The sequence below is a fragment of the Sceloporus occidentalis genome, unplaced genomic scaffold (assembly GCF_023333645.1).
Source record: "Sceloporus occidentalis isolate IW3139 unplaced genomic scaffold, rSceOcc1.0.p SCAF_8, whole genome shotgun sequence".
Lineage (NCBI taxonomy): Eukaryota > Metazoa > Chordata > Lepidosauria > Squamata > Phrynosomatidae > Sceloporus > Sceloporus occidentalis.
In genome coordinates this window covers 43731937-43757667 of record NW_028316988.1, presented here as the reverse complement: position 1 = coordinate 43757667, position 25731 = coordinate 43731937, and the positions used below count along the sequence as shown (strand labels likewise).

The 25731-nt window shown below is 44.4% G+C and overlaps 1 protein-coding gene across 1 annotated transcript in view; it reads right to left on the bottom strand.

The window, feature by feature from the left end:
• Positions 1-25463, bottom strand: part of LOC149308791 (chordin-like protein 1) — a 35539-nt gene extending 10076 nt beyond the window's left edge. The window contains exons 1-8 of the mRNA XM_089536470.1: positions 25387-25463; positions 19850-20011; positions 17102-17214; positions 15816-15909; positions 7343-7488; positions 6600-6693; positions 6000-6067; positions 2279-2453 (exon numbers count right to left, since the gene is read on the bottom strand). Of these exons, the coding sequence (XP_089392596.1) occupies positions 2279-2453; positions 6000-6067; positions 6600-6693; positions 7343-7488; positions 15816-15909; positions 17102-17214; positions 19850-19946 (787 nt within the window). The 5' untranslated portion in view covers positions 19947-20011; positions 25387-25463. The remainder of the gene's footprint in view (positions 1-2278; positions 2454-5999; positions 6068-6599; positions 6694-7342; positions 7489-15815; positions 15910-17101; positions 17215-19849; positions 20012-25386) is intronic.
• Positions 25464-25731: the final 268 nt, after the last annotated feature.

Here is a 25731-nt window from a genome sequence, read left to right as displayed (position 1 = left end):
TAGCATCACTACACTTCCCAACGTTGCGCAAAGTATGCACTACTTCCTTATGCAATGCTTCTGCCAGGCTGCACAACCAGTGTTGAATGGGAAAGGTGGGGTTCAAGTGGTTAGGGACAGGGAACATTTCTCAAAATGGGACCTGCTTTGGGCCTATATTTTCTGGGAGCGGTGGCACAGACAAAAATCTTGACAAGTGAAATTATTTTCAAGACGCAGGATGGCAACAAATGGTGTGTGTGTATTAATCTTAGTATACTGTATATATTCATGTGTAAGTCTAGAAATTTAGGTCAAAAATTGACCTCCCAAAGAAGAGCCGACTTATCCATGGGTCAAAGTAAGTACTGGAACCATCCCCTGGTGAAAAGCAAGAGTATAATCTGTCCTGGAAGCACCAACCCTCTCTACTCTCCCATCCATCCATCCAGCCTTTGTTTTTGTTTTGCTTTGCTTCATCCTATAGAGCCTTTGCTATATGCCCCTACATTTTAATCTCGACTTATCCATAGGTTGTATCAAAATCCATAATTTCATTCCCCAAACTTGCGCTCGATTTATACATGAGGTCGACTTATAGTCGAGTATATATGGTATACTCTTCCAGCTAGAAAACTCAGGCTGCCTAGGGAAGGTGCTCCTTTCTTCTGTTTTCATATACAGGGGGACATAAGACCCTTCAATCCTATATGGCATTCATGTTGGTGGTCTTTCAAAGTCAGCTTTCTGGTTAATTCATAACACTTGCATTAATTGGACTGGACAAAATATGTGTGCGTGTGTAAAACCCTGTTAGGATTTTTATTTCCATCCAGAGGGGATTTTTTTCCTCCTAGGAAGGAGCACCCAAGCTCTTGAAAGCGTCCCCCCTGATGTGGTATGGCGCATGGGAAATGTGCTATTCATTTGGTGGCTTTTTTTCCCTTTTTATGTACCAAAGCAAATCAGTTAGAAATTGCTTTGATGATATCTTGGTGTGTGAACCGGAGGTCGGAGACACCCGAGCGGGTGGGGGACATTGGGCTCTGAGATCCGACATGAAACACCGGCCCGCCCGCAGTGTTATTCCATGATTGTTCAGGTGGATAATAAAGACTCTATGGCCAACATTCCTTCAGGGAGTTAATACCTTAAAAGATTAGTTGGCCATAAATCAAAGGCTTTTAACATGTTGCGGGCCACTGTCGAGAGACCATGGACTGTTGGTTTTGCATTGAATTGCTTTCTCTACATCCAAATCTTTGTTTAAAAGAAAACGTTCTCTGGGTTTCACTCTCCAAATCTTCAGGGCCAGATCATTGAAATACCACTTCATGGAGAATACGAGAGTGGAGGGAAAGGACTCTGCTGTGTGGGGGTCCATAGGGATGCAGTGGCTTAGTGTTTAAGATGCCAATTCTGATGATCGGAAGATAGGAAGGTTGGCAGTTCGAGGCCTGAGTGCTGCATGATGGGGTGAGCTCCTATCACTAGTCCCAGCTTCGGCCAGCCTAGCAGTTCGAAAGCATACAAATGCAAATAGATAAATAGGTACCACTTTGGTGGGAAGGTAACAGCATTCGGTGGAGTCATGCTGACCACAGGACCACCAGAGCAGTCTTTGGACAATGCTGGCTCTTTGGCTTAGAAACGGAGATGAGCACCGCTCCCTACAGTCAGTTACGACTAGACATTGATGTCAAGGGACTACCTTTACCCTTATGTAGGGGTCCATAGGTCTCTAGTTTGGGGTGGGCAACTATGCAGGGGTATGGGCTATTTTTCTACCTTGCGTCCATCCACTGGGCTGCAGCGGCATATTTCAGCATACTCAAAGTGATGAGACGTCATACCAGGCTGAAAAGCAGAATACTAGAGTGCAGTGCTTTGTTTCTTGCATATTAACATCCTCAAGAATCCCAGAGATAGCATAGTATAGTCTTCCCTAACCTGCTGCCCACAACAGACATATTGGAATGCAACTCTCATTGGCTCCCAATAGCATGGCCGATGGCCAGGGACGTTGGAGTTTAAGGGGTCCTCCAATCAAACATCACCCAGATCTGTGGTCTTCTGGGGTTTGTGCCAGTACTACTGGGTCATTCTGTTCCAAAAATTCTGTAGGACAGGAGTTTGCAACTTGTAGTCCTCCTAACGTTGTTGGCCTGCAAGTGCCATAACCCTAGCTAGCACGAGGAACCATGGGAATTGCAGTCCTGTGACCATGGTGGTCACTCATCCCTAATCCAAGAGGCCAACACCCAACCAGATGAATGCTACTAGGAGGATATCAGTTTACCTCGTCCATGTTTATGTTTGTTGTTGAGGACAATCTGAACAATGGTCCCAGAAGCTTGCTGCAAGTCCGGTAAGGCTCCTCTGTTACTTCTGCCTCCAGCGAACCGTGGGATGTTGGCTGCCTGCCTGGGATTGTTGAGAGGTGGGTCATAATGGGACCAATGGGGAGAGTGTCTCTGTAGGGAAGAGAAAGCAAGAGAGCAGGAATGAGAGATTGTCATGAGAACCAAAAATTCAGGAGGGTGTTTCTATGACCTTTGTTGCTGGAGCCTCTGTTATCAGGAACACAATCCAAACGGCTAACTGTGTCCTGTCTCTCTTGCAGCAAAACCTCCCAAAGGATCGCACAGCACCTTATAGGCCAATGCGTTTATTGTGGCAGAAGCTTTGGGTTGGGCTACAGCCAGCTCCATCAGAGGCAAGCAGCAGTCAACGAAGATGACGGACAGATGCGTAGCATCATAAAATAAATAAGCCCCAGCAAAAATACACAAACACTGGGAGATACATTTACAATGAGTCAGGGAAACGTTTTCGGTGGGTTTGTTTTTTCACAGTTAACGTGAACGACTGGGAGCCCATTTCAAAGGTCACATAAAAGAGCAAGCTTCTGAGATCATTAGATCTCTTCAGCAGGCAACATACTACTTTGGGGAACGCCTGGGTTTCTTTTCCTTGCCGAGTCAGAAATCCTTAAGTGTATTGATTCCAACAAGCATGTGTTCATTTAGGTCTGTTCTGGATTATGGCCATTACTTTGAGCAATGGGAAACACACACACACACACACACACACGTTCCGGTGCTAATCGGTCTTTGTTTGCCTTTTGTTATGTTTCACTCCTAAGATTTCAAAATGTGGTGCCTCGGCTTCAAATGGCACTGTTATACCAATCAGTTCTGCTGGACTGGAAATCTGAGAGTAGGGTTTCACAATGCAGAGACCAAACTCATTGCAGAGACAGGTTTACTCCCTTGTTAGGAACTTTTCAGCCTGCCTTCCCTTCAGGCAAAACCTCTCCTCTGAATGCCAGCTACTTTCTGCATTCAGGCACGGTTTTGTTTGTGGGTGGATGGATGGATGGATGGATGGTTGGTTGGGTGGAAACTGGCATTTTTTGGTCTTCTCTAGCCAGAGAAGAAAGGCTGACTGAGGCTTTTCCAAACCCAGATTGCTCCAGAGGTTGGACTCCGAATCCCAGCCTCACTAGCTGGCATGATGGGAGATGATAGTCAAACACATCTGGAAGGATCCTGGTTAGGAAAGGACATAAGAAGAGCCCTGTCGAATCAGACCAAGGGTCTGTCAAACGTGGAAAACGCAGGCTGGAATTCTCTATCGTGGTCTACATCGTGTTGCTTTACACAGACTTAGGCTATTGCCGCGGTGCAGAAATAAAGCATTTTGACACCACTTTAACTGTTGTGGCTCCATCCTGTGGAATCTTGGGACTTGTAGTTTGGTGAGCTATTCAGCCTGGTCTGCCAGAGAGCTCCGGTGTCTCACCAAACTACAAAGCTCCTTCTAATGTTCAATTGAAATCAACTCTCATGTAACTTAAAACCATTAGACCTAGTTCTATCCTTCCAACCCCAGATTCCTTCAGAGGTTGGACTCCAGATCCCAGCATCCTTAAAATACATACATACATACATACATAACCTCTGAGGCAGCAAAGAACAAGCCTGCATCCAATATTTAAAGAGGGCAATTGTGGCATCCCTTAGTCTTCTCTTCACCAAGCTGAACATGCCCATCATCTTCAACCTCTTCTCATGTGTTTTGTTCTCCATGCCTCTTATCATCCCTGTTACCTTTCTCCAAACCCAACTCCAACTTGTCTATAACCTTCTTAAAATAAGGTGCACATAACTGGATGCCCTACTCCAGATGATGTGTGACCAGCACTTAATATAGGGAGACAATGACTTCCTTTTACTTAGAAACTGATTCTATTGATGCCAACTAAAACATTATTGTATATACTCGACCATAAGTCGACCTCATGTATAAGTCGAGGGCAGATTTTGGGGTCAAAATTATGGATTTTGATATCACCTGTGGATAAGTCGAGGATAAAACTTAGGGGCATGTAACAAAGGATCTAAAGGAAAACAATGGCAAAGGATTCCCAAAATCCCAGCAGGCATTAACTGTTTGTGCTCACATTAAAGTTGGATGGATGAGAGAGTAGAGGAGAGTCAATGCTTCCTGGTCAGATACAGTATTGGCCTCCTTGGCTGCATCATCATGCTACTGGCTCATGTTCAATTCATGCTCAACAATAATCCCAAGGTCCTTTTCATATGCACTATCGCTAAGTAAAGCATCCTCTATCCTACACTTGTAGTCCAGGCTTGCAGGAAACAAATGGTTGCTTTAAATAGGCCTTTCTCCTGATCCTGCAGAGGGTTCTTTTCCTTTTCAGCACTCCATCCCAGATCATCCCCCTTAAACCTCGCCTGATTCAGTGGCCACAGAAATGGATCTCAACATTGTTTTGATTGGCAATTCAGTATGCTCCAACCACAGAAATAAGCATAAGCAATCTTTTACGTTTCCCCAACCGCTATTTTTTTAAAAAAATTCATCTTTTGCTTAAACAAAGGATGTTTCCTACCCTTCCCTTGGCCTCCAAGGCAGAGATGTAAAATATACTCGAGCCATTGTTTTCATTCCAGCTATTCATGAGCCACAAATGAAGATGCAGGCACCAAAAGGATTTTGTACCAGAAGGAAAGGGAAGAAAAGATAGGAAGGTATCAAAGAAGAAAGCTTGGAAACCTAGAACTTCCAATTAACTAAGCCATTTACTCAACTATCAGATGATGTCTCAGTGACAAAGATGAGATACTACATGATGCACCATAGTACACAATACTATGCTGTGCACAATAGTACACAGTACTATGTTATAAGGTTGAAACACATTGGGCTTTTTAAGAAATGGTTTTTGGACCATTACACAACACATGGGACTTTGGCCCTGTACGGACCGGCCTGAAAGGCTGGCTGGGGGTGGAGTCGGGATGTTGCGTCCACATGGCGCACACCCTGACTCCGCCTCCAGGACGCCATGATGCTGTGCACTACTCCGCACGGCATGTGGCATCATAGCATTCTTCCGGTGCTGAGTCCGCGTAATGCAGCGCTGAAGGAGCTCCATAAAGACACATTGCTGCATTTCAGGGAACAAAAAGGAGCTACTTTTTGCGGCTGCTTTTTGCGCCCTGGAAAGGCCAGATCAAGGCCATGGCATGCGGTTGCCGTGACCTCAATTTGGCTGAAAAAGGAGCGGCCTGCACAGTCCCTTTGTCTCCTGTCATTCTTATAGTGTAGACACACACATACACACAAAATACTACACTATATACCAGCAGTGGCCAATGTGAGGCCTGTGGGTCTCATGTAGTCATTAGGTCAGCCCTGAAACCTTCAGAAGCACCCTCTAAACCCTAGAACACCCACATTTTAAAATATCTTTTTGTGCATTTTTAGGGACCAACGCAAACAAAATTGTCCACAAATGCATAGGCTTACTTCCCCCCACTTTCCAGAGAGAAGTGGTGCTACGTAAACGTCTGCCAGAAACGCTTTGGGTTGAAATGGAATAAGTGCGGAGTTCAAAACACAATAGACACTTTTTGACTCAAGGGATGCTCATAGCTCAATAGTGAGCAAATTTTCTTTCCTTAGGATGGGAACGTTAAGAGTTCACTTACGGCTTCTCGGTTGGCTGGTTGCCGAAAGATGTCACCGTCCGAGTTGTCCCACGGTAGCTCTCCATCTCCTGCAAACAAGAAGACAAACAGGTCAATAACTCCTTGGAGCCAGCAGTGGTCTGTCCAGGTGGTAGTAGGAGAAATAAGAACACAGAGATACCAGAACCATGTGCATCCTATGGAATCCTAGGATTTGTAGTTTTTGCAAGGCCACTAGCCTTGAAAAAAGAGTGCTGATGCCTCACCAAAACTACAAATCCTAGGATTCTGTCAGATGGAGCAGCTAAAGTGATATCAAATTGCATTTTTTTTCCAGTGTACATGCACCCTCTGTTTTCCAGGATAACAAAATGGTACCAGGTTAAAAGCAAAGCTTGCTTTCCTGGAAAGTGCCCTCCACCCGGTGGGAAGTTATCCTCCAAAATTCAAAGGATGACCACAGTGTAGTATTATCATTATGGAATTCAGTTCCTGAACCTGAAACAAAACAACAGCATGCAATTGCTGTGGAATTTCATGCTTAACTGCTCATCCCTCTCAAGGTATTGATAGGTTGTGTCTGGCATGCAGAAAACAGTTTTCCTTTCCTCTGTACTTTACCTTTGCAAGCTGGGCAACACGATTCAGGCACAGAGACTGGGGAGGAGCAGGTTAATTTGGGACATGTCTTCAAGCCACAGTAGACATTTCCTTCCTGCCATTAGACCAAGCACAAAATAAAAATCAAAGAGAAAGAGATACACAAAAGGCCAGTTAGTGGGAAATATAGACACACCGAACTATATACAGTAGAGATGGTTGTCATGACAGCAAATGGTCCAAAGTGCATTCTCTACCTTTTATAAAATGCTCCTGAAAGAGCTTTTAATTATCCACAGGTACAAAAGCTCTGGAAGCCCCATGGCATCCTGTTGCCACTGTCCTTGTAAGAGACATATGCAAACTGGGACACTGAGTAGTGGGTTTGCAAAGGTCTGAAGCAGCCCAGTGACATGAACAAGCCCAAACTGACCCAGGGATCCATCTACGCTGGAGAAGATGGACCTTGTGGTCCTTTCCAACTCTATTATTTTATGATCCCTATTTACAATCCCATGTAGGGACACCACCTAGATTGGTTGACTCCTCCATCTCCATTTGTAATATGACCATGTCCTCCACTGCTTCAGAGGGTAGCTAACACATTTGGCAGTGCAGAGATGGTGGCATGGCACGACACACAGAAAGCTCTGTCCTCCAAATCCTCTTGACTGCTCCTCAAGGGCAAATGAACATCTGTGCATCACTGCGCCTAACAGTAGGGCCAGTCCCACATCAACATTTAATGTAGTTGCATTACTTACAGAACAGCTGCACTGGGCACACTGGTTGGGTTGCCTGTTTTGGAAGAGTCCCTCCGCCACAAACATCTCCCCGTGATGGTAGGTCGTGCCATTGTATTCGCAGGATCTCCCTGTGGTCTTACTGCCCATGGAGAAGAGAGAATCATCTGGAAAAGAGTGCCAAGGGGGGGAGGAATCAATCAATGAAACAAAACTTAGTTGAGTGACTCGACTTGGTCTCTTCCAACTCTGTGATTCTATGATTCACTATGACTTGAAGTCAGGTCCCCTGCAAGTTGCAACCCACAGAGCGCACATTCCAGGTTTATTTACTTGGGATAGCTGGTGAGACAAACTTATCTGCTGTCTCTTTTCACTGTTTTATTGCTCATGCATGCATAGTAAGAGATTATGGAGGCAGCTGCTCTTTGCCTTGCCTGTTGCAGGTAGGCACACATGGCCACAATAGGATCGTCTAGAGTGGAATCCCATCCTTCCCCAGAATAAACTTTACGGCATTGTTTGCTGCAGACATGCTGCTGCAACTCAGCACTGAAAGCCTGTGTTTCTCCAGCCCTCTTTCACCATCCTCTCAATGCTGATGCTGCTAGAAAACGTTCAGGTGGGCAGAGTGCAAAGAGGAAAAGCAATGGCTGGGTGAGGGTAAAAAGACTTTGTAAAAAGGAGCATCACTGTTGGAGACATTGGGGTAAAAATGGATCACTTTTCTCAGTATATAGCAAAACATGGTACTTTCACAGGCATTTTTGATACGCACAACTCCTTGGCTCCCAAAATTTTGCTGGCTACATACCCTGGAATGTAAGCTCATTAAAGCTCCCAGGTATTGGAACCATGACAGCTAATTGTTTATTGGTCTTTTGGCCATGCTTTGGCCCATTTAAGGGAAGCAAATGCTTAGCACTACAAGCCCCATTTTAAAGTTTAAAGCAGCTACTTCAAGTCCCATGCTAAAGCAACTGTACATTTTGTCAACTAGGGAGCAAGCAAGGTCAGAGTGCCACAACATCACCCAGTCGCCCAAAACAGGAGAATTTGCATCCTTATCTCTCACCTGGAGATAACCCCAAAAAACTTGGGGCCCTTAAATCTGGCAACCCTAATAGTCAATGCCCCCAGGCACCACTTTACCATAGGAATCTCTATGGATTCCTAATAGTGCAATGGGACAATAAACAAGCAGATACACAACCGATTGCATAATGCTGGCATTCAGTAGAAGGTGTGGTAGTGCAACCACTACAAAATAATGTGAGTGTAGATTTAGCACAATATAGAGCGGGAACCTAGGTTTGCAAATTTGCAGGGATGTCCTGCAGTCTGGGAGCATGACAGGCTCCTATTTCACACACAACCCGCTTCAGTCAAAAACGCTTCTCTGGGCACCAATAACAAACTTTTTTTGTTTGCTGAAACCCAGATAATTTTGTCATGCAAGGAATTCATTGGATATAGAAGCTCAGTGTGGCACAAGACTGTTTTCCTTCCCACCTGCAAAATGCATAGATGGCTTCAAACCTTTTTCATCCGTGCCATAATATCATGTCAGAAAGAAACCCTCCAGAATTATTCTGCTACTGAGGAATGCAGGAGAGGGTTTTGCTTGCCTTGTTGTCGTTTCAGGCATCCAGCTGGGCATTCAACCAAAAGAGCAAGAGGTTTCAAATTATAGGCATGTGAGCTAAAACGGCGACATTTGGAGGGCTCAGTTGTAAACCGTTTATTTTGGCACGCTGGTGCCTCCAGCCTTTGAATACCCTTTTGAAGTCAGGTAAAAATTAAATGTCAGGTCGCTGGTGTTGTACGAGAGGCATGAAACCCAATATGCTTCAGTCTCATATGCGCAGAGGAGTCCCTACGGCTTGGAAAGCACATTTCGATATCGATATGTTCTTGGTGAGTTTTTATTGCCACAAAGCCTGTGCCCCAAAGATTAAAAATTTCAGCATTTTGGAGTCTGCTTTCACAGCAGGCACTGTGCCATTCAATAAGAGGCACGAGGGTCACACAAAGCTACAATGTTCAATGCAAATTCAGCCAATACCAGCAATCTGGACACATGTTTGCACAAGTGGGGATTCATGGGAGCACCCCTTCCAGATACTGTGTTTCTAATCCTCTTTCACACTATACAATTACAGCACTTCGACACTACTTCACTGCCGTGGCTGCACCCTACAAAATCCTGGGTTTTACAGTGTGGTGTAGTGTTTTCAGTGTGGCACTGTGACTCTGGAGACCGGGGTTCAAATCCCAGCTTGGCCATGGAAACCCATTGGGGGAGCGTAGGCAAGTCACACCCTCTCAGCCTCAGGGGAAGGCAATGGCAAACCTCCTCTGAACAAATCTTGCCCTGTCTGCATGGACCAAAACCATCCTTCCCACATTCCTATGTCAAATAGTTCTGACAGTGTAGGGCTCAGTCCCTGGTTCTGGTGCAAAGTGTCTGGACAACATCTGGCCAGTTCGGCATCAACCCTGCACATAGCTCTCTTATAACAGTTTAAAATAGCATACCTTTTGCTTTTGATCTTCCCAGAAGATCCAGAGTCCTCTGTTGTGATGCCAGGCAGCTGTTCACAATGTGTCCTGCTGTGCCACATGGCGCCATCACCAGTGGTGTGGGTTGCTTGCTCTCAATTCATAATGAGGTGGTTAGCCATGTGATTGACGCTGGGCACCTTGTTCTGACCTTACAGTGAATGACTTGCGTCAGTGGTGCTGGGTGGCACAGTGGGATGTGCATGTGAGCAACCACCTGGCATTGCCACAGAGGGCCCAGGTAATGGGAAGACATCACAGGAGCTCCAGGGCCATTCATACGGTCACCATAAATGAAAGCTGACCTGGTGAGATTAACAAATTTCTCTTACTCCGTCATCTCCATCATCAACAACAAATTTCTCTTCTTATCTCCATCATCTGCATTATCATCCCTTGCCCTTGTCCATCATCACCATCACTGCCACCATCTTCTCACTCTCTCCTTCAGGACAAGACCTCATTGGTCAAGCAATTCAATGCTCCATGGACCATCTGGAATACCCCTGTGGAACCAGTGGATGGAGGATTTGTGGTCCAACAAAATAACATTGCCTAGTTCAGACTGGGTGTTGCTGTTGTGTGCCTGTTGGGGAACCAAACTTATCACAAAGGTCCCTGGGACTGAGAGTATGTGACTCGCCAAAGGTCACCCAGTAGATTTCCATGGCCAAGTAAAGATTTGAACCATGGTCTACTGAGTTGTTGCCCAACTCTCAAACCACTACACCACACTGGCTCTCAAGCCTGGTAGTAGCACCCACTGAGTTCAATGGGGCTGATTCCTGAGTAAAACTCAGAGTTGTACCATAAAGCATGTTCTGCTTGCCCTCACCTCAATGCTCCTTTGGTTTGTTTCAGCCCCAGAACATCTGGGGAGATAAAAAATCAGGATCCTATAGTCACTTCTTGTCGCCAGCCTTACAAAAAAGGCCTTTTCAACATCAATGTTCAAAGTCACCCAGCCTCAGTTACTGAGAGGGATGGGATCTTTTCCTGCCAAATGAACCCGCAGCCATACTGTTGGTTGCTTCTGGATGGATCTTGACAGCCAGCCTGTTTTACAAAGCATTGGCTTTGCAAAATGCCAGTTCTGTTAATAATAGCTGCATAATCCAGACCTAAAATGTGGAAATGCCTGGCCTCTAGATTTCTTGGATGGCGGTGGAGATTGGAAATAACAAAAGGTTTTAAGGTCGTCCTCCAAGAGCTTGGGACTTCAGCTCCCAGAAGCCCCAGCCAGCTTGGTGGACAGTCAGGAATTCTGGGAGCTGAAGTCCAAAACATCTGGAGGAACAAAGTTTGGGAATTGCTATAAAGTGGACTATTGAGATTGAATGACAGTGTAGTGAAGTGTAGTGGTTAAAGCAAAAGACTAAATCAGGGCAATCTTCCAAGGGCTTTTCACCATCCTTGCCAAGGAAAACCGATGACAGAGTCACCCTAAGTCAGAAATGACTTGAAAGCACACAGCACAACACAACCCACACAGAAACCCACAGGATGACTTTGGGTAAGTCACACTCTCTCAGTCATTTGCAAACCTCCTCTGAACAAATCTTGCCAAGAAAACATCTTGATAGGCTCGCCTTACGGTCAACAAAAGTCAGAAACTACTTGCAGACACACAACAAGCACAACTATAATAGAAGGGTCTGATGACCATAAAAAAAGACCTCAAGGTCTACATGTCACTCAGCCCCAAACCTCATTGAGGGGAACTTTATGTCAGTTGCTATATTTCTGCAACCTGACTCAACCTGACAGGGTTGTTGTGAGAATGTGGGTAGGCTTAGACTATCCAGTGCAAAATCATAATCTTCATCATTATCAGAAGCAGCAGCAGTAACAACAAAAATGGAGCCAATGCATGCAAAACAAGTTGGAAATTTTAGCTCCTTTCATGGTGCAAAATATTTTGCTTTGTTTCAAAGTAAACTATGTACACAACCCAATGTGAAAGGAAGGGAAAGACTGAGTCACTGGTGTGGCCAAGACAACATGCAACTTATTCTGGTCTGGAGAGGCCAAGACATCAGCCCACATGTGCGAAGGGCAGGCGTCTGGGCATCCTGGCTTGCATTATCACACAACAAAAGCTCACTGTGATCTTCTTGCAACAACATTAGGGCTGGGTGAGAAATAGTTTTCCATTCATTTTTGTCCTCCGCCAGAACGTATCCGCTTTGCACAAACCAAATGCAGATCGGAATGCATTCTTGTAAGTTTCCGAGCTGGTGATGCAACAAGAACAAGAACATGAACATGATAAAAGTGCACAGACTGGAAAGCTGTCCACAAATACACCATGACCAATGAAAGGAAACAGTTTCCTAACATGAGCACAATTACTAGCTGGCATCCCATTAGTGGCTTATGTCAGTGTAACACCAGCTTGATCCAAAGTGCTGATCATGACCTATAAAGCAGTGATCCCCAAACTTTAGTCTTCTAGATGGTTTGGACTTAAGCTCCCAGAATTCCTCACTATTGGCCAAGCTAGCAGGGGCTTCTGGGTGCTGAAGTCCAAAACATCTGGATCCCAAAGTTTGGGAACCACTGCTAGAAAGCTTAGGTCCAGGTTAACCTTCCCAATATTCTAAATGATCATACAATTACAATTGCAAAATATTCAAACAATGAAAGACTGCTTTTGAAAAAAACAGAACCAGGGCCGCACATTTCCCCTCTGATTTTATTGATTTGATTTGATTTTTTAACAAGGAGCCTGCTTTTATATTAATTAACGTCAGAACTACTGGGTGCTGTTGTTTTCGGAGCAAATGGGAAACGTTCCAAGGACTTACATGGCCTTTGAAGAAAACCAAGGCTCCGTCTGTAGATAAATTTGACCGCCTGGAGTTTCAGCTCCCCGTCCTTAAGCAGACTGTAATTTAATATTTAAATAAAATACAAAGTGATTTGGGCAGGGGCTCAGGATTCTCTTTCTAAACTCGACTTGTGGAGTTTGGGTTCCTTTCTTTTTTTATTCTGCAGCTGAAAGCAGCGAGAAGGGATTGGGAAGGGATCCAGCGTCAACCAACTGCAAATGGGGACGCTAACTGCCTCCAGATGTGCACAGCCTTAAGAGACAGGTGTCAAACACATTAGGCAGCCCAAGGCTTTTTCGAAGGCAACTTCAAGGGTTCTTGTAAGCTTGCAAAAGCCCACCAAATCCAGCGACTTGTCTTTTAACACAGCCAGCCGGTAGCACAGCGGAGATCACCCATGGCTCGGAGCGATTAAACCAGCGGCACGGTACAAAACCAAGCCACCTTGGCCTACTACTGTATCAAGTTAATGGCGAAGTTTCAGCACTCGATGCTCAGGTTTCTGGAATGAAAGCTAGTCTTCTAATGCTTTTGCCTTTATGGGTGTGCAAGCGGCTTAATTTCCTGTGTTTGCCTTGTTTGAAAAAGAAAACAAAAAACTAAAGGCATAAAGGGGGAGAAAAGAAGTTTGATGGACACAGATGGGTGCGCCATTAAAAGGATATTCTTCAGTTTGCATTTGTTAAGGCTGGGAGATAATTTTTCTCAGAGGGCAGCCAACAGCACAGATTTGATACCTCTCTTAAAGTCTCTTTAGATGCCTCCTTTAGATGCCACAGAGATTGGATACGCTTCCTAAAATCTCCTTAGATGCCACCTTTAGATACCACAGAGATTGGATACTTCTCCTAAAGTCTCTTTAAATGCCACCAAAGGCTCATGAGAAAGTTTGTTGTCACATATGGTCTGCAAACACCAGGTTATTTGTCACCAGAAAGGTGCCCACACTACACAACTACAGCATTTTATAGCTGTAAGATTCTAGGATTTATTTACTTATCGGGATCTGAACTCCCAAGAATGCCACCACAAGGACCAGACACTTAACCACTAGGGTAACAACCCCATTTTCTCACAGCCTGCCATAATTTCCTGCTTTGAAATTAAGAGAGAAACCTTTTCTGCAAGAGGAACTTCCCAGAGCAAGGTGATTATTCTGGATGGGAGAAGGAAGATTAGACCTAGCCTGATAGGAAGGCAGAAGCAGAGTGGAAGGTGAGCCCTGGTGCGACAAGGACTGAGAAGGAAGGAGGAAGCTAACTAAGTAAATACATAGACCTCCCTGGAGATGCATTACAAGCTGCAGCAATAAATCAAAGAAGCTTTAGAAACTATAGCATGTTGGTGCTCTAATAGCACAGCTGGGGATCTGTATACAGCTCCTTTCTTTCTGCTGGATCTGAGCTGTTCAAAACTGGAGAATCAGGACCCTCGTCTCCAGGCTGACCTATGAAAACTGGAGTCTCTGGGCCAGGCCCTGGGATTTGGCAACCCTACCACAACAGAGTGAGTCTGTAGCCCCCTAGAGAAGATTGAACAAATGCCCCTTTTGCAATGCTGCGTATTACCTTTTTAATAACTAGAAATGGGGAGTCGGGGAGAAGGCGTCCGGAGCTGAGGGAGCGCGCCCAGCCTCCCAGACGTGAGGCCATGTCGGGAAATTTTGCAACCCACCCGAGAAAGATCTCGCTTCGTCTGCATGGGTACAGTGGCTCTTAACAATGATGTATAATAAATGTACAGTCTGGGGGAGTTTATTATGCAGGGTATGACCCAGTTTATATAGCCATAAACATTGCCAGCTCTCTGCTTCTCCGATTTACAGCTCCCTTGCCTAATTATGAAGCTAAGCGAGGTTGCAAGAAAAGGCTCCATTTGTACACGGCTGATGCTGAGATCGGTTGCCTTCTTCCAGAGAAACCAGCCATTCTGTTACCCTTTGGGGCCCAGGGATGGCCTTTGGGATAGTCTGCCAAGAGGCAACACTCAGGGCAGGGGACACAGATCCATTTATTTGATACTTAGTTCTATGCACATCTGTCTGTCCTCCAATGAATTAGAGGCATGGACACAAGGCTTTCCTCCCCATTACATTAATTTCTCAACAAGCTGTGAGATGAGTCAAGTGCAGAGAGTGAAAGAGGGAATGGACCAAGATCATCCAGGCTGGTTTCAGGGTGAAGATTCGAATCTGGTGTTATTCCAGAACTCTAACTACTAGACCACACAGTCCCTCTGTGGATGATGTCTTGATTTCTTAACCCAAGATATTCAATATTCAAGATTTTCCCCAAGTTTTCCTGAAGGATCTGCATTGATCCACATCTTTGGCAGCATGAATAAGCTTCCGAATCGATTCAGATTGCTCTGTATCATTCAGGAGAATGGAGACGTCTCCATTTTATCCCGAAACAATGCCATGAATGAATAACAAAGGACTTACAATGACTCGGAAGAGATTCGCCAACCCAAAACAAAATGGGAGCAAGGAACCCGATATGCAGAAGTGCGGCGATCCGCATCTCCTCGGAACCAAAAAGAATGAGTGTGAATGCCTCTCAAGTCCTGGGATCTGTCTGAATGTGACCAGGAGCTCTCTAGGTGATGATATTTTAAATACGTATTTCTGTAATACTTTTAATGTGTTGCTTTTGGTAGCATGCATTCAGCCAGACCTCACGGTAAAAGCTCCAGAGTTTGGGCACATCGCTTACTGTACACTAGGCCCATTTTTTAGTACTGGGTGCCCCCTTAAAATGGAGCATTTTGCAGAGACAGGGGAAGATAGCAGCATTATTAAGGAGGTTCACTGGAAGGGGACTTGCTTCAATGAAATGAGCAAAGGGGGGGGGGGGCTAACAGGCATTGGAGCTGAAAGCTGTGTATGGGAGGGGGGTTAACATTCTCTGTCGGCTGCCCCCAGCCAATCCTCTCCTGAGAATACAGGCCTCTCTTGTCATAAATGGAGTGTATAACAGGGTTTGCTGCATGAAAGCATTCCATTGTTATTTTTAGACAGGGAATTTGTCTGTTTGCTCTGCTCCGACATCCTTAGCCGGGTACACTTCGCGGCGTTTTGTTTGACTGGAAATAGAAATTACCTGGGCATCGGGGACAGCACAACTGGGGGACATGGACGGGGCTGGCGCAGTGCAGGTTCGGGCATCTTATTCTGTTGCATTGCACATTCCCATTCTGATGAAAGAAGAAAACAGTTATTTCTGAAACGCCTTTGGGGTTTCAACAGTTTAGTATATTCATGCATCTACACACCATGCAATTACAGCAGTTCGATTCCACTTTAGCTGTCAGGGCCCTGTTTTGTGGAATCCTGGGATATACGGTTTGGTGAAGGGGTGTTTAGAAGTGCCTTGCCTTGCATTTTACATAATACAGTATTACAAATTTCAGTGGGTTACTTGCTGAACTCGAAAAGAAGATGGGAAGGGTGTCTAAACATTTAAAAAAGATGTTAAAGATCTATTTAAAAACCTCTGAAGAATGAACAAAACAAAACCGATTAAAAATAAATGACCCGCTCCATATGAACACAGCCAAGTGGAAGCATTTCAGTATCATTGCCCAGAATGTTGCCTCTAAAAAAACTTGCTCTCTTTCCAAAATATAATATAGTCCATCCGCTGCAGTGCAAGTTGGACTGGGCTCGGAAACTTGCCTTCCTTCTTAAAAATGGAGCCACATTGTATGCTGCCCAAGAAAATGAAGCTAAGAGTTCATTCTGCAAATGTGGATTTACTTAGTTCTCCGTGGCTTCTGCTGAATTCTATGAGACAAAGCAATGGACCCATACAGATGGGAAAAGGTATGTCTTTTTGCATCATTCCAGTCAGATGAACAAAGTAGGGCGGAACAGGGCAAGGGTGGGCACAGAATGAATACTGTAGGACTGCACTGCCCCATTTTCATTTTCTCTGGAGCTCCAGTGGGCCATAGAGTCATACATAGAGTTGGCTGGGATCAGAAGAACCATCTACTCCAACCCCCTGCCAAGCAAGAATATACAGCTAAAGCAGTCCTGAAATACGGTCCTCCGAACTCTGGTCCAAAGCAAACTGCAGAAATAACCCAGTTTGAGACCGCTTGAACTGTCCTGGTTCAATTATTTCTGCAGTGTGTTTTGAACCTCTGCTTGAAGACCTCCAAACAGGAAGAGTCCACAACCCTTTGAGACAGTCACTGTGTATCATCACATGGCCATAGTTTTGGACAAATGAAAGTGACACGTCACTTCTCATTGGTTTGGGGGCAATTCCAAGGTGCGGGTTAGTAATAATAATGTTTATTTATAATACTCATGGGCTATTTTTGGGTAGAGGACCCCCAAAACAGAATTCTACAGCCCCACAACCAGCCGCAAGAAGCATACCTCCGAGCAAAGACAGTTAACGCAGTAAACAATTCCGTAGGGCTCCAGGTAGGGGTGCCACCTCTCACCAACCCGATACTTCTTGTCTTGAAACACACAGAAGGTTTCTGAATCTGAAACAGGGAGCAAGGGGAAGCATCAATAGGCATGCAAAGGGTCTGGGCAACAGCAGGGTGAGGGTCCATGCCCAGTGTCAAACTACATCACTAGTCCTCCCACATTTCATAGGTGAAAACTGAGATGTGTGTAGCCAAGCAACATCAGAGAGCGGTCAAAATGGCAAACATTATTCATGAAAAACATACAAGTCAGGAGAGGTTGCAGTTGTTTGCTTTTGCCTAAGCTGACTGGGAAGGGCATGATACTGCCTCCCTCTTTCTCTCCCCTGCTGAGCTAATGGAGTCCAGACCGCCTTTACATTTTGAACTCAGTTTGTGGCAACTCAAGTAAACTGAAGGCAAGTTAGAAGAGGCTTCAGCAGTTTGCTTTTGCCCTTCCCAGTAGGTTCAGGGAAAAGCAAACCACTGAAGCCTCTTCTTGCTTGTTGTGGCTCTTCTTTGTCAGTACCTTTTGCCATCAGAACTACACTTTGATGTTGCTTGGCTACATGGATCCCGGTTTTCGCCTGTGAAGCATACCTGTCGTATTAGAGGGCAACCTTTGGAGACTGGCACTTTGACCCTGGTGGCTACAGTCTACTTTCGTTTCCTTCCACTCGAAACCAGAGAGGAGAGATGTCAGGGACACTATTGGTACTGGTGGTGGTGGCTCATGTGAAAAGATCTGCTTCCACTTCAGTCCCCCCAGGATGAATGAGGCTTTCATTTCTGCGGAGCAGTGAACTGGAGAGGCCAATGACAAGCCCTCAGTGATGCTCGGCCTTTGGACAAAACTATTTGCACAGCTCGTTCTTGTGAATAAGCTCAGTCGGGCAGAGAGAATGTCTCCCTTGGACCACGGCCATCTCCTTCTTCCCTTTTGTGTTTGGCTACTTGCGAGAGATGCTGGGTCAGAGGTAGAGAAGGGGCTCTCTCTTCCTTGCTTGTCGACCGTGGCTACAACACGTCGAGCATGCGCTTGTTGTCGTTGTGCACCTTCAAGACATTTCTGACTTATGGCAACCTCAAGGTGAACCTATCATGGGGTTTTCTTGGCAAGGTTTGTTCAGAGAAGGTTTGCTGTTGCCTTCCCCTGAGGCTGAGAGAGTGTGACTTGCTCAGGGTCACCCAGCGGGTTTCATGGCTGAGCGAAGAATTGAACCCTGGTCTCTAGAATCTTGTCCAGCATTCAAACCACTATGCCTGAACTTTTGCATTTCCTAGGTGTGTGCATATGTGCCTTCAAGTTGCCTGTTGACTTATGGCAATCCCATCAAATTCATAGGCCTTTTTTAGTGCAGAAACGGTCACGAATTGGTTTGTTACTGCCTTCCTCTGCAATGTAGCTTACAACATCTAGAATTCTTTGGTGACCTCTCATCCAAGTACTAACCAGAGCTGACTCTGCTTAGCTTTCAAGATCAGACAGGATCTGATGCTTTCCATGAATAGTCATCTTGGAAAAAAATCTGTGACAATTTTAATATTTGATGGCTATTATACCCATTCTTGTTGCTCAATGTGTCCCATGCCATAGCCGTTCATTATGTTCCCAATTAATTTTATGATTAATGTCGTTTCCTAAATGGAAAGATCTTATTATTTTTTTCCATGGAAAAATGCACCAATGGAAAATTTTTCCAGAACATTTTCCATTTTCCATCGCATTTCAGAAGATTTCTTTCTGCAGAAGACATTCCATCTGCGGCTGGACGGGGATCAAGTGCGCAGATGGGTTTGGAAACAGCAGCTGCTAATTCTTTGCTCCTGACCTCGGCGATCTCAGAACCAGATCTTTGTGTTCTTCTCCCATTGGCTGTCTATTAGGGTTTGTGTGTGTGTGTGTGTGAAACACAACACTCATCTTTGGACAAAGGATTTGTGGAAACAAGCACTTCCGTTGCTATTTTAAAAACCTCGCAGCTATTTTAATGCAGCTGATCAGCAACAGAAGCTTCATGACCCTACATCTATCTCCTTCTATTCCTTTCCTCTACTCCGACATCTAGATTCTATTGTGAGCTGCCAGGCACCAGAGAAAACTCACACAGAGGCATGGTAAAATACAGAGGTGTGTAAACCAACAAAGCACAACTTTGTTGAGGTTCTCTGCTATCCACCACAAAGTTTGGAGCCATGCAAGATGGCAAAGGGTTTTTCTTCTTTGCATGGAAATTGGTATTGCTTTCCCGGTGCATTTTCCTCAACTTATGCATTTCTGAGACACATATTTTTCTGACACTTTAATTCAGGAATGGGAAACATGTGGCTCTCTAGAAATTGCTCAGTTGTCACCGACAATGTAGGGCTGCTGGGATTTACAGTCCAACAAAACTAGGAAGACTACTTGGTCTTCCAAGTCGATGGGAGGAAAATACATATATTTCAGAGTTAAATGGGGTGGGACAGATTCTTCCCACCCTAGAACTGAGGCCTATTTGCATGCATTTTTAAGATCTATACTATTTATTATGAGATCACAAACTCATAGAGATGAGGATTTCTAACTTGCAAGCTGCGTTTGGTTCCACATTCATTTCTGGGGGTGGCGAACTGGGTAAACTTACAGCAATTTCCAAATCCAACAGACATCTCCCGTATCTCCAGTGAAATGCTACCTTGCCTGTTCACGACAAAGGCGGTTACTCACATTTCCCTTGTTCGGTTTGACTTCCCTCGATGAAGAGGAGGCAGAGCACGCAGGCGAAAACAAACCTCATGTTCTCCAGTCGCCACTTTTTCCTCATCTTTGCCAGGCAGCCAAGGAAAGAAAGAAAGAAAGAAAATGCCTCGGGTATCAAAAACGCTGGCGCTGTAGGAAAAGAAAACCTGGAGTTATTTCAATGAACAAAGCTGTTTTATATATATAAGATAGAGCCTGCCAAGGACTAGACATTGGTGCAGCTACCAGGTTTGGAGGCATCTACACTGAAGAATTAATGCAGTTGGGCACCACTTTGTCATGGCTCAGTGTGATGGAATCCTGGGGTTTGTAGTTTGTTGTGGCATCAGAGCCCTCTGACAGATAAAGGCCTGATACAGACAGGCCAAAATAAAGCTGCTTCAGGTCTCTTTGGAGGTATGCTGTTTAAATGATGCATGGGTCCTAAGAGTCCGGAAGTTGCGCCAAAGCCACACTCCAATACTAAGCACTGGAGCGCAGCTTTGGCGCAGCTTCCGGACTCTTAGGACCCATGCATCATTTAAACAGCATACCTCCAAAGAGACCCGAAGCAGCTTTATTTTGGCCTGTCTGTATCAGGCCATAGTTAACTAGGTCACAAAACTACTGATCCCAGAATTCCATAGCACTGAGCCATGACAGTTGAAGAGGTGCCAAAGTGCACTCATTCTGCATTGTGGCAGAAGCCGGAAGCAGGACTAATCTTTAGGGAGTTTGTCAGTTGCAACAGATTGAAATGTCTGGAGATGCCGACATTTATTGTTAGTACAGTATATACCCAACTGCTTCCAATCTAACCTGCAGATTTGGTGAAAGAGAAAGAACACAAATGAATATTCATCATTAGAACCCAAAATCCTAAATATTTTTTCAAAGTGTTATAATCCGTTTTGTTTTGGAATTTCTGATACATTCACCACAACAAACAAACAAACATTGCTTAAGAAGTGGAAGGCTGTCAAAATCAAGATTTTTCCAATACACACGACCCTGGCATGTGCGCGGCTCATTAAAATTTTAATTGGAAGCTTCCAGTCTTACAATAAATACATAAGCTGCATTTTTCCTTTTTCCTTTTAAGCAAGAGCCAATCCCTAGGTTTATTTGGGGATGTCGGATCATTGCAACTGCTCTGCTCTTTTCTTGATCCTAAAATGTGCTCCTTTTCCCTCCTCCTTTTGCAACAGCTGAAAAAAGGAGTAAACTATCTGCTTTCAAGAAACTGGGCTGGACAGTGGAGCAATGATGGAAAACAAGGGATTGAGGAACACAGCAGAGGACAAAAACAGTCTTAGGCAGTCTAGAATGTCTCCAGACACTTTCTGGACACAGTGTCATCTATGGAGGTCCCCTGGGTTTGAGTCCGAACTTTAACGAAACCATCCCAGATGCTAAAGTTAAGTTAGAGTTAGTATTCAGCACCATGGATAGCTTCTTTAGAGATCAGAGTGCATCTACACTGCAGAAATAATACAGAAGACCGCTGTAGCTCCATCCTATGGATCTGTGGTTTTATAAGGTCTTTGGCCTTCGCTGCCAAAGTGTGCCAAACTACAAGTCCCAGGATTCGGAAGGATGGAGCCATGGCAGTTAAACTGGTGCCAAACTGCACTATTTCTACAATGTGAATGTATTCTAGGACTCTGGGAGAGGAGGGTTCGGATTTCGAATCAGACAAGGAAACACAATGGGGGATCTTACACAGGTCCCACTCTATCAGCCTTTGAGGAAAGCAATACCAAGCTTCCTCTGAATTAATCTCGCCAAGCAAATTCTATGGTAGGCTCACCATATGTGACAGTTGCCTTGAAGACATGTATCAACAAGAATAACAACAAGCCATCTAAAGGTACGACGAAAGGGTGAAAGCCTCAGGTCGATCATTTTGGCTTCTAGGGAAAGTTCAAGCTTGGTTTGTTTTTGAACCCATTGATTTGTCATTTTGGTGGCCCAGTGTCCTCACAGCTCTCCTCCAGCACCACATTCACAAGCTGATTCTCTTTGTCCGGCTATCGCAATCATATAAAGAAATCAGAAATACAATGGCAGGAATGAGTCTGACTTTGGGATTAAAGGGTATGTAAAGAATTCATGCCAAAATTTGTGTAGGTTAGTCCCAACCAGAGTGTTGTGAATTCCTGCATGGCAGAATGGGATAGTGTCATGTGCCTCCAGGTCATTTCTGACCTATGGTGATCCTAAGGCAAACCTATCATAGGGTTTTCTGGGGCTGAGAGGATGTGACTCTATCCAAGGTCACCTACTGGGTTTCCATGACTGAGCAGGGAATCAAACCCTGATCTCCAAAGTCATCAGCCTCATTCCCACTTACAAAAAAAGCGGTTTGCGATCCGAATTGATGGATCTATTCGACAGCAGAGTGTGGTTCCCACTACATTTGCCCCAATCGCATTTTATCCCTGCAAAATAACCCACTTGTGGTTCCCATTCATGAATGAATTGGTTCAAAATGGATCCCGCTCCAGGCGGCTGAAGGGCAAATTTAAATAGATTCCGATCCGCATCTGGTTCACACTTGCGCGTAATCGATTTATCCAAACAGACGTGGAAAACATCAGTGCCAAAAAGACGTGGGTGAAATGGGTCTAGCGTATTGCTCCCCTCTCCGAATCGCTTCAGCGAATCGATTCAAGTGGGAACCAGGGTCATTTGAATCGGTTGAAACTGATTTGCAATCCAGTTTCAAAGGTAGTGGGAATCAGGCCATCGTCCAATACTCAAACTGCTAATGGAATTTTATACTGGTTTTAGTTAGTTGGTTTTAATTATTATTATTTTTAATTGTAAAAATTTTAAATGGTTTTCTTTGTGAGCTGCCTTGGGTCCCTTTCTGGACGAATGGTGACATGGAAATGAAATCAATCGATCGATCAATAAAACAATACTTCTAGCCAACCTGCTTTCACAAGGCTGCCGTGGAAAGAAAAAAGGAGCAATGAAATGAAATGGAAACTTTCTTTGCATGTTGCAAGAGCCCCGCAGAAGACGTTTCCAATTAGTAATCATGAATAATAATATAATATAATGACCCAATTTGGATTTCCATTGATGGAAAATAAGAAAAGAAAAGAAAGAATCAAAGAAAGATTGATTTGACCAGAAAGCTGCGGCCAATTTCAGAATGGAAACCACACCTTCAGCCTGTCAGCAATGTCTTCTTTCAATAACGTTCTCCTCTAGAAGAGTTAAGTCTTTGGTTAAGGAAAAAGCAAAAGCATGTTTCACTGAAGGATCCATCTCTTTTGTCTGGGATTTGCATCCAAACAGCATCCCATAACTAAAAGGGAAGGGTTTGTTTAAAAACTGGGTGCCTTTCGATGATGGCAGGTTGCTCCCCCTCTTCCGTTCCCAAAGACACTGGCTAAACATGACCAAGGAATTGCAAATATTATGCGCAGCCGACTCAAACTGAGCATGGGCAGCTTGTCTCCTGGGCAAATGTCCAAGACTTTAAAATTTGTGCTGGAAAACAGCCCAGTCGCTTGGTGGGGTTTATATTAGAGGACGCCTTTTCTCCTGTCACTGGAGTTTCTGCATCCAACCCCATAAGCATCCTTCCACTGCAAAAAGAAGCCGCTTAGCAAAACAAGGCAAAACTCAACCTTTGCATGTATTTTTGAAAGTGCCTATGGCCCCATACAGACAGGACAAAATAAAGCTGCTTTGGGTCACTTTGGAGGCATACCGTTTCAATGGTGTATGTGTCCTAAGAGTCCAGAAGCTGCGCCAAAGCGACGTTCCAGTCCTAAGGACTGGAGCACAGTTTTGGCGCAGCTTCTGGACTCTTTAAGACACATGCATTGTTTAAACAGCATATCTCCAAAGTGACCTGAAGCAGCTTTATTTTGGCCTGTCTGTATGGGGCCAAAGGCTCTCTTTTGGTCTGCGCGAAGTGGTATTATAACCACAAAGCCAAAGTAGTGTGTAAACTCCACCTCGCTTGTGTGCCTCTTGGAAAGTGGCTTACAGCCAGAACAAGGAAAAGTTCCTTTGTAAAAAGATGACAGCGCACAGAAGGCCTTATCACCAGCGCACCTTACCAAAGCTCCTTCCGACATGTATCACTCCGTAAGCGGATTCAAACGATAACAAAAAGAGATTAATAATAATAATAATAATAATAATAATATTAGGAAGAATGTCTTGACTGTTAAGAGATGTTTGAGAGTGGACTAGACTTGGAAAGAGATCTTGCAGCACCTTTGAGACTAACTAAAAGAAAGAAGTTGGCAGCATGAGCTTTCCTAGATTTCAGTCTATATCTTCTGATACATATTATTATTATTATTATTCATAGATATAGCCATGTTAGTCTGTAAAATCAGTATGTAAAGATCTTGTCGCAACTTTGAGACTAAATGAAAGAAAGAGGTTGGTAGCATGAGCTTTTGTAGACTTAAACCTACTTTCTCAGATGCATTTGGTGGAATGGAAACCAGGGACATATATATATATATATATGTGTGTGTATATGCATGCCATTGGTATGTGAGAATGTCAATTCACATTCAAAGGTGCTACAAGATCTCTACATAATGCTTCTACAGACTAACACAGCTATATCGTTGAATTCTAGACTTGGATATAATGTAATGGCTATATATATATATATATATATATATATATAATAGTTATAACTAGAACAGTCATATTAATAAATATGACAGTAATATTAATTATAACGACAATAAATATAATGTAATGGCTATGTATAGTTATATATAATAGCTATATAATATAATTGTTACAATTATAATAATTATATTAATTATAATAAATATAACAGTAATAGTAATAATAACAATAATAGTAATAAATATAATGTAATGGTTTTATATGGTTATATATAATAGCTATATAATATAATTGTTATAACTATAGTAATTATATTAATTATATTAATATTAATAGTAATAGTTATCGTAATTATAATAATTATATACAAATAGCAATAATACTAATACTAATACTAATACTAGCAATTAAATTAGCATTCACATGTGATTGGTTGCATCTTATAGAAGGCTAAAGCCAGAGTGGTTTGAGTGTTGGACTATGACTCTGGGGACCAGGGTTCGAATCCTGGCTCAGCCATAAAATCCCACTGGGTGACCTTGGGCAAGTCACATTCTCTCAGCCTCAGAGGATGACCATGGCAACCCATCCTCCCTCTGAAAAAGACTGCCCCAGAAATGTCCATGATGGCCTTAAGGTCGCCTGCAAGTGGACTTGATGGTTATGTTGGTCCATGATGACAGTCAGAACCTATGTAATGACTGGGAAGGACTGCAAGGCACCCACCACCAGCAGCAAATCCCTTGCAAAACTGCAAGGATAGGAGAAGAATTGGGGGCTCTTGGGGCTGCAGTCCCTCAAAGGGCCCCCAAAGAGGCAGACCTCCCCCTCCCTGGGGATGCTGGGACTTGGAGTGGCAGAAAGCAGCCAGTGGGGCTGCAGGCGGAGGAGGAGGAAGAGGGACTCACCTGCAGGGACTTGGACTGGAGCCTCCGCTACGCTTTCCTCTCCAGGACACGAGGCTGCGGCTGCTGCCTTGGTCCCTCCAGGGATGAATGGCTGGCTCTGGCTCTGGCTGCGGGAATATATAGAGAGGAGGAGGGAGGGCCAGGGGATGGAGGCACTGCCCCTCTGCCTCCCTCCTCCCTCCTCCCTTCTCCTCTCCCTCCTCCTCTTCATCATCATCATCCTCTTCTTCCTCTTCTTCCTCCTCTTCCTCTTCTTTTCTTCCTCCTCCCTCTCCTCCTCCTCCTCCTCCTCCTTCCTCTCTTTCTCTTCTTTCCTTCCCCTCCTCCTCTTTCTTCCTCTTCTCC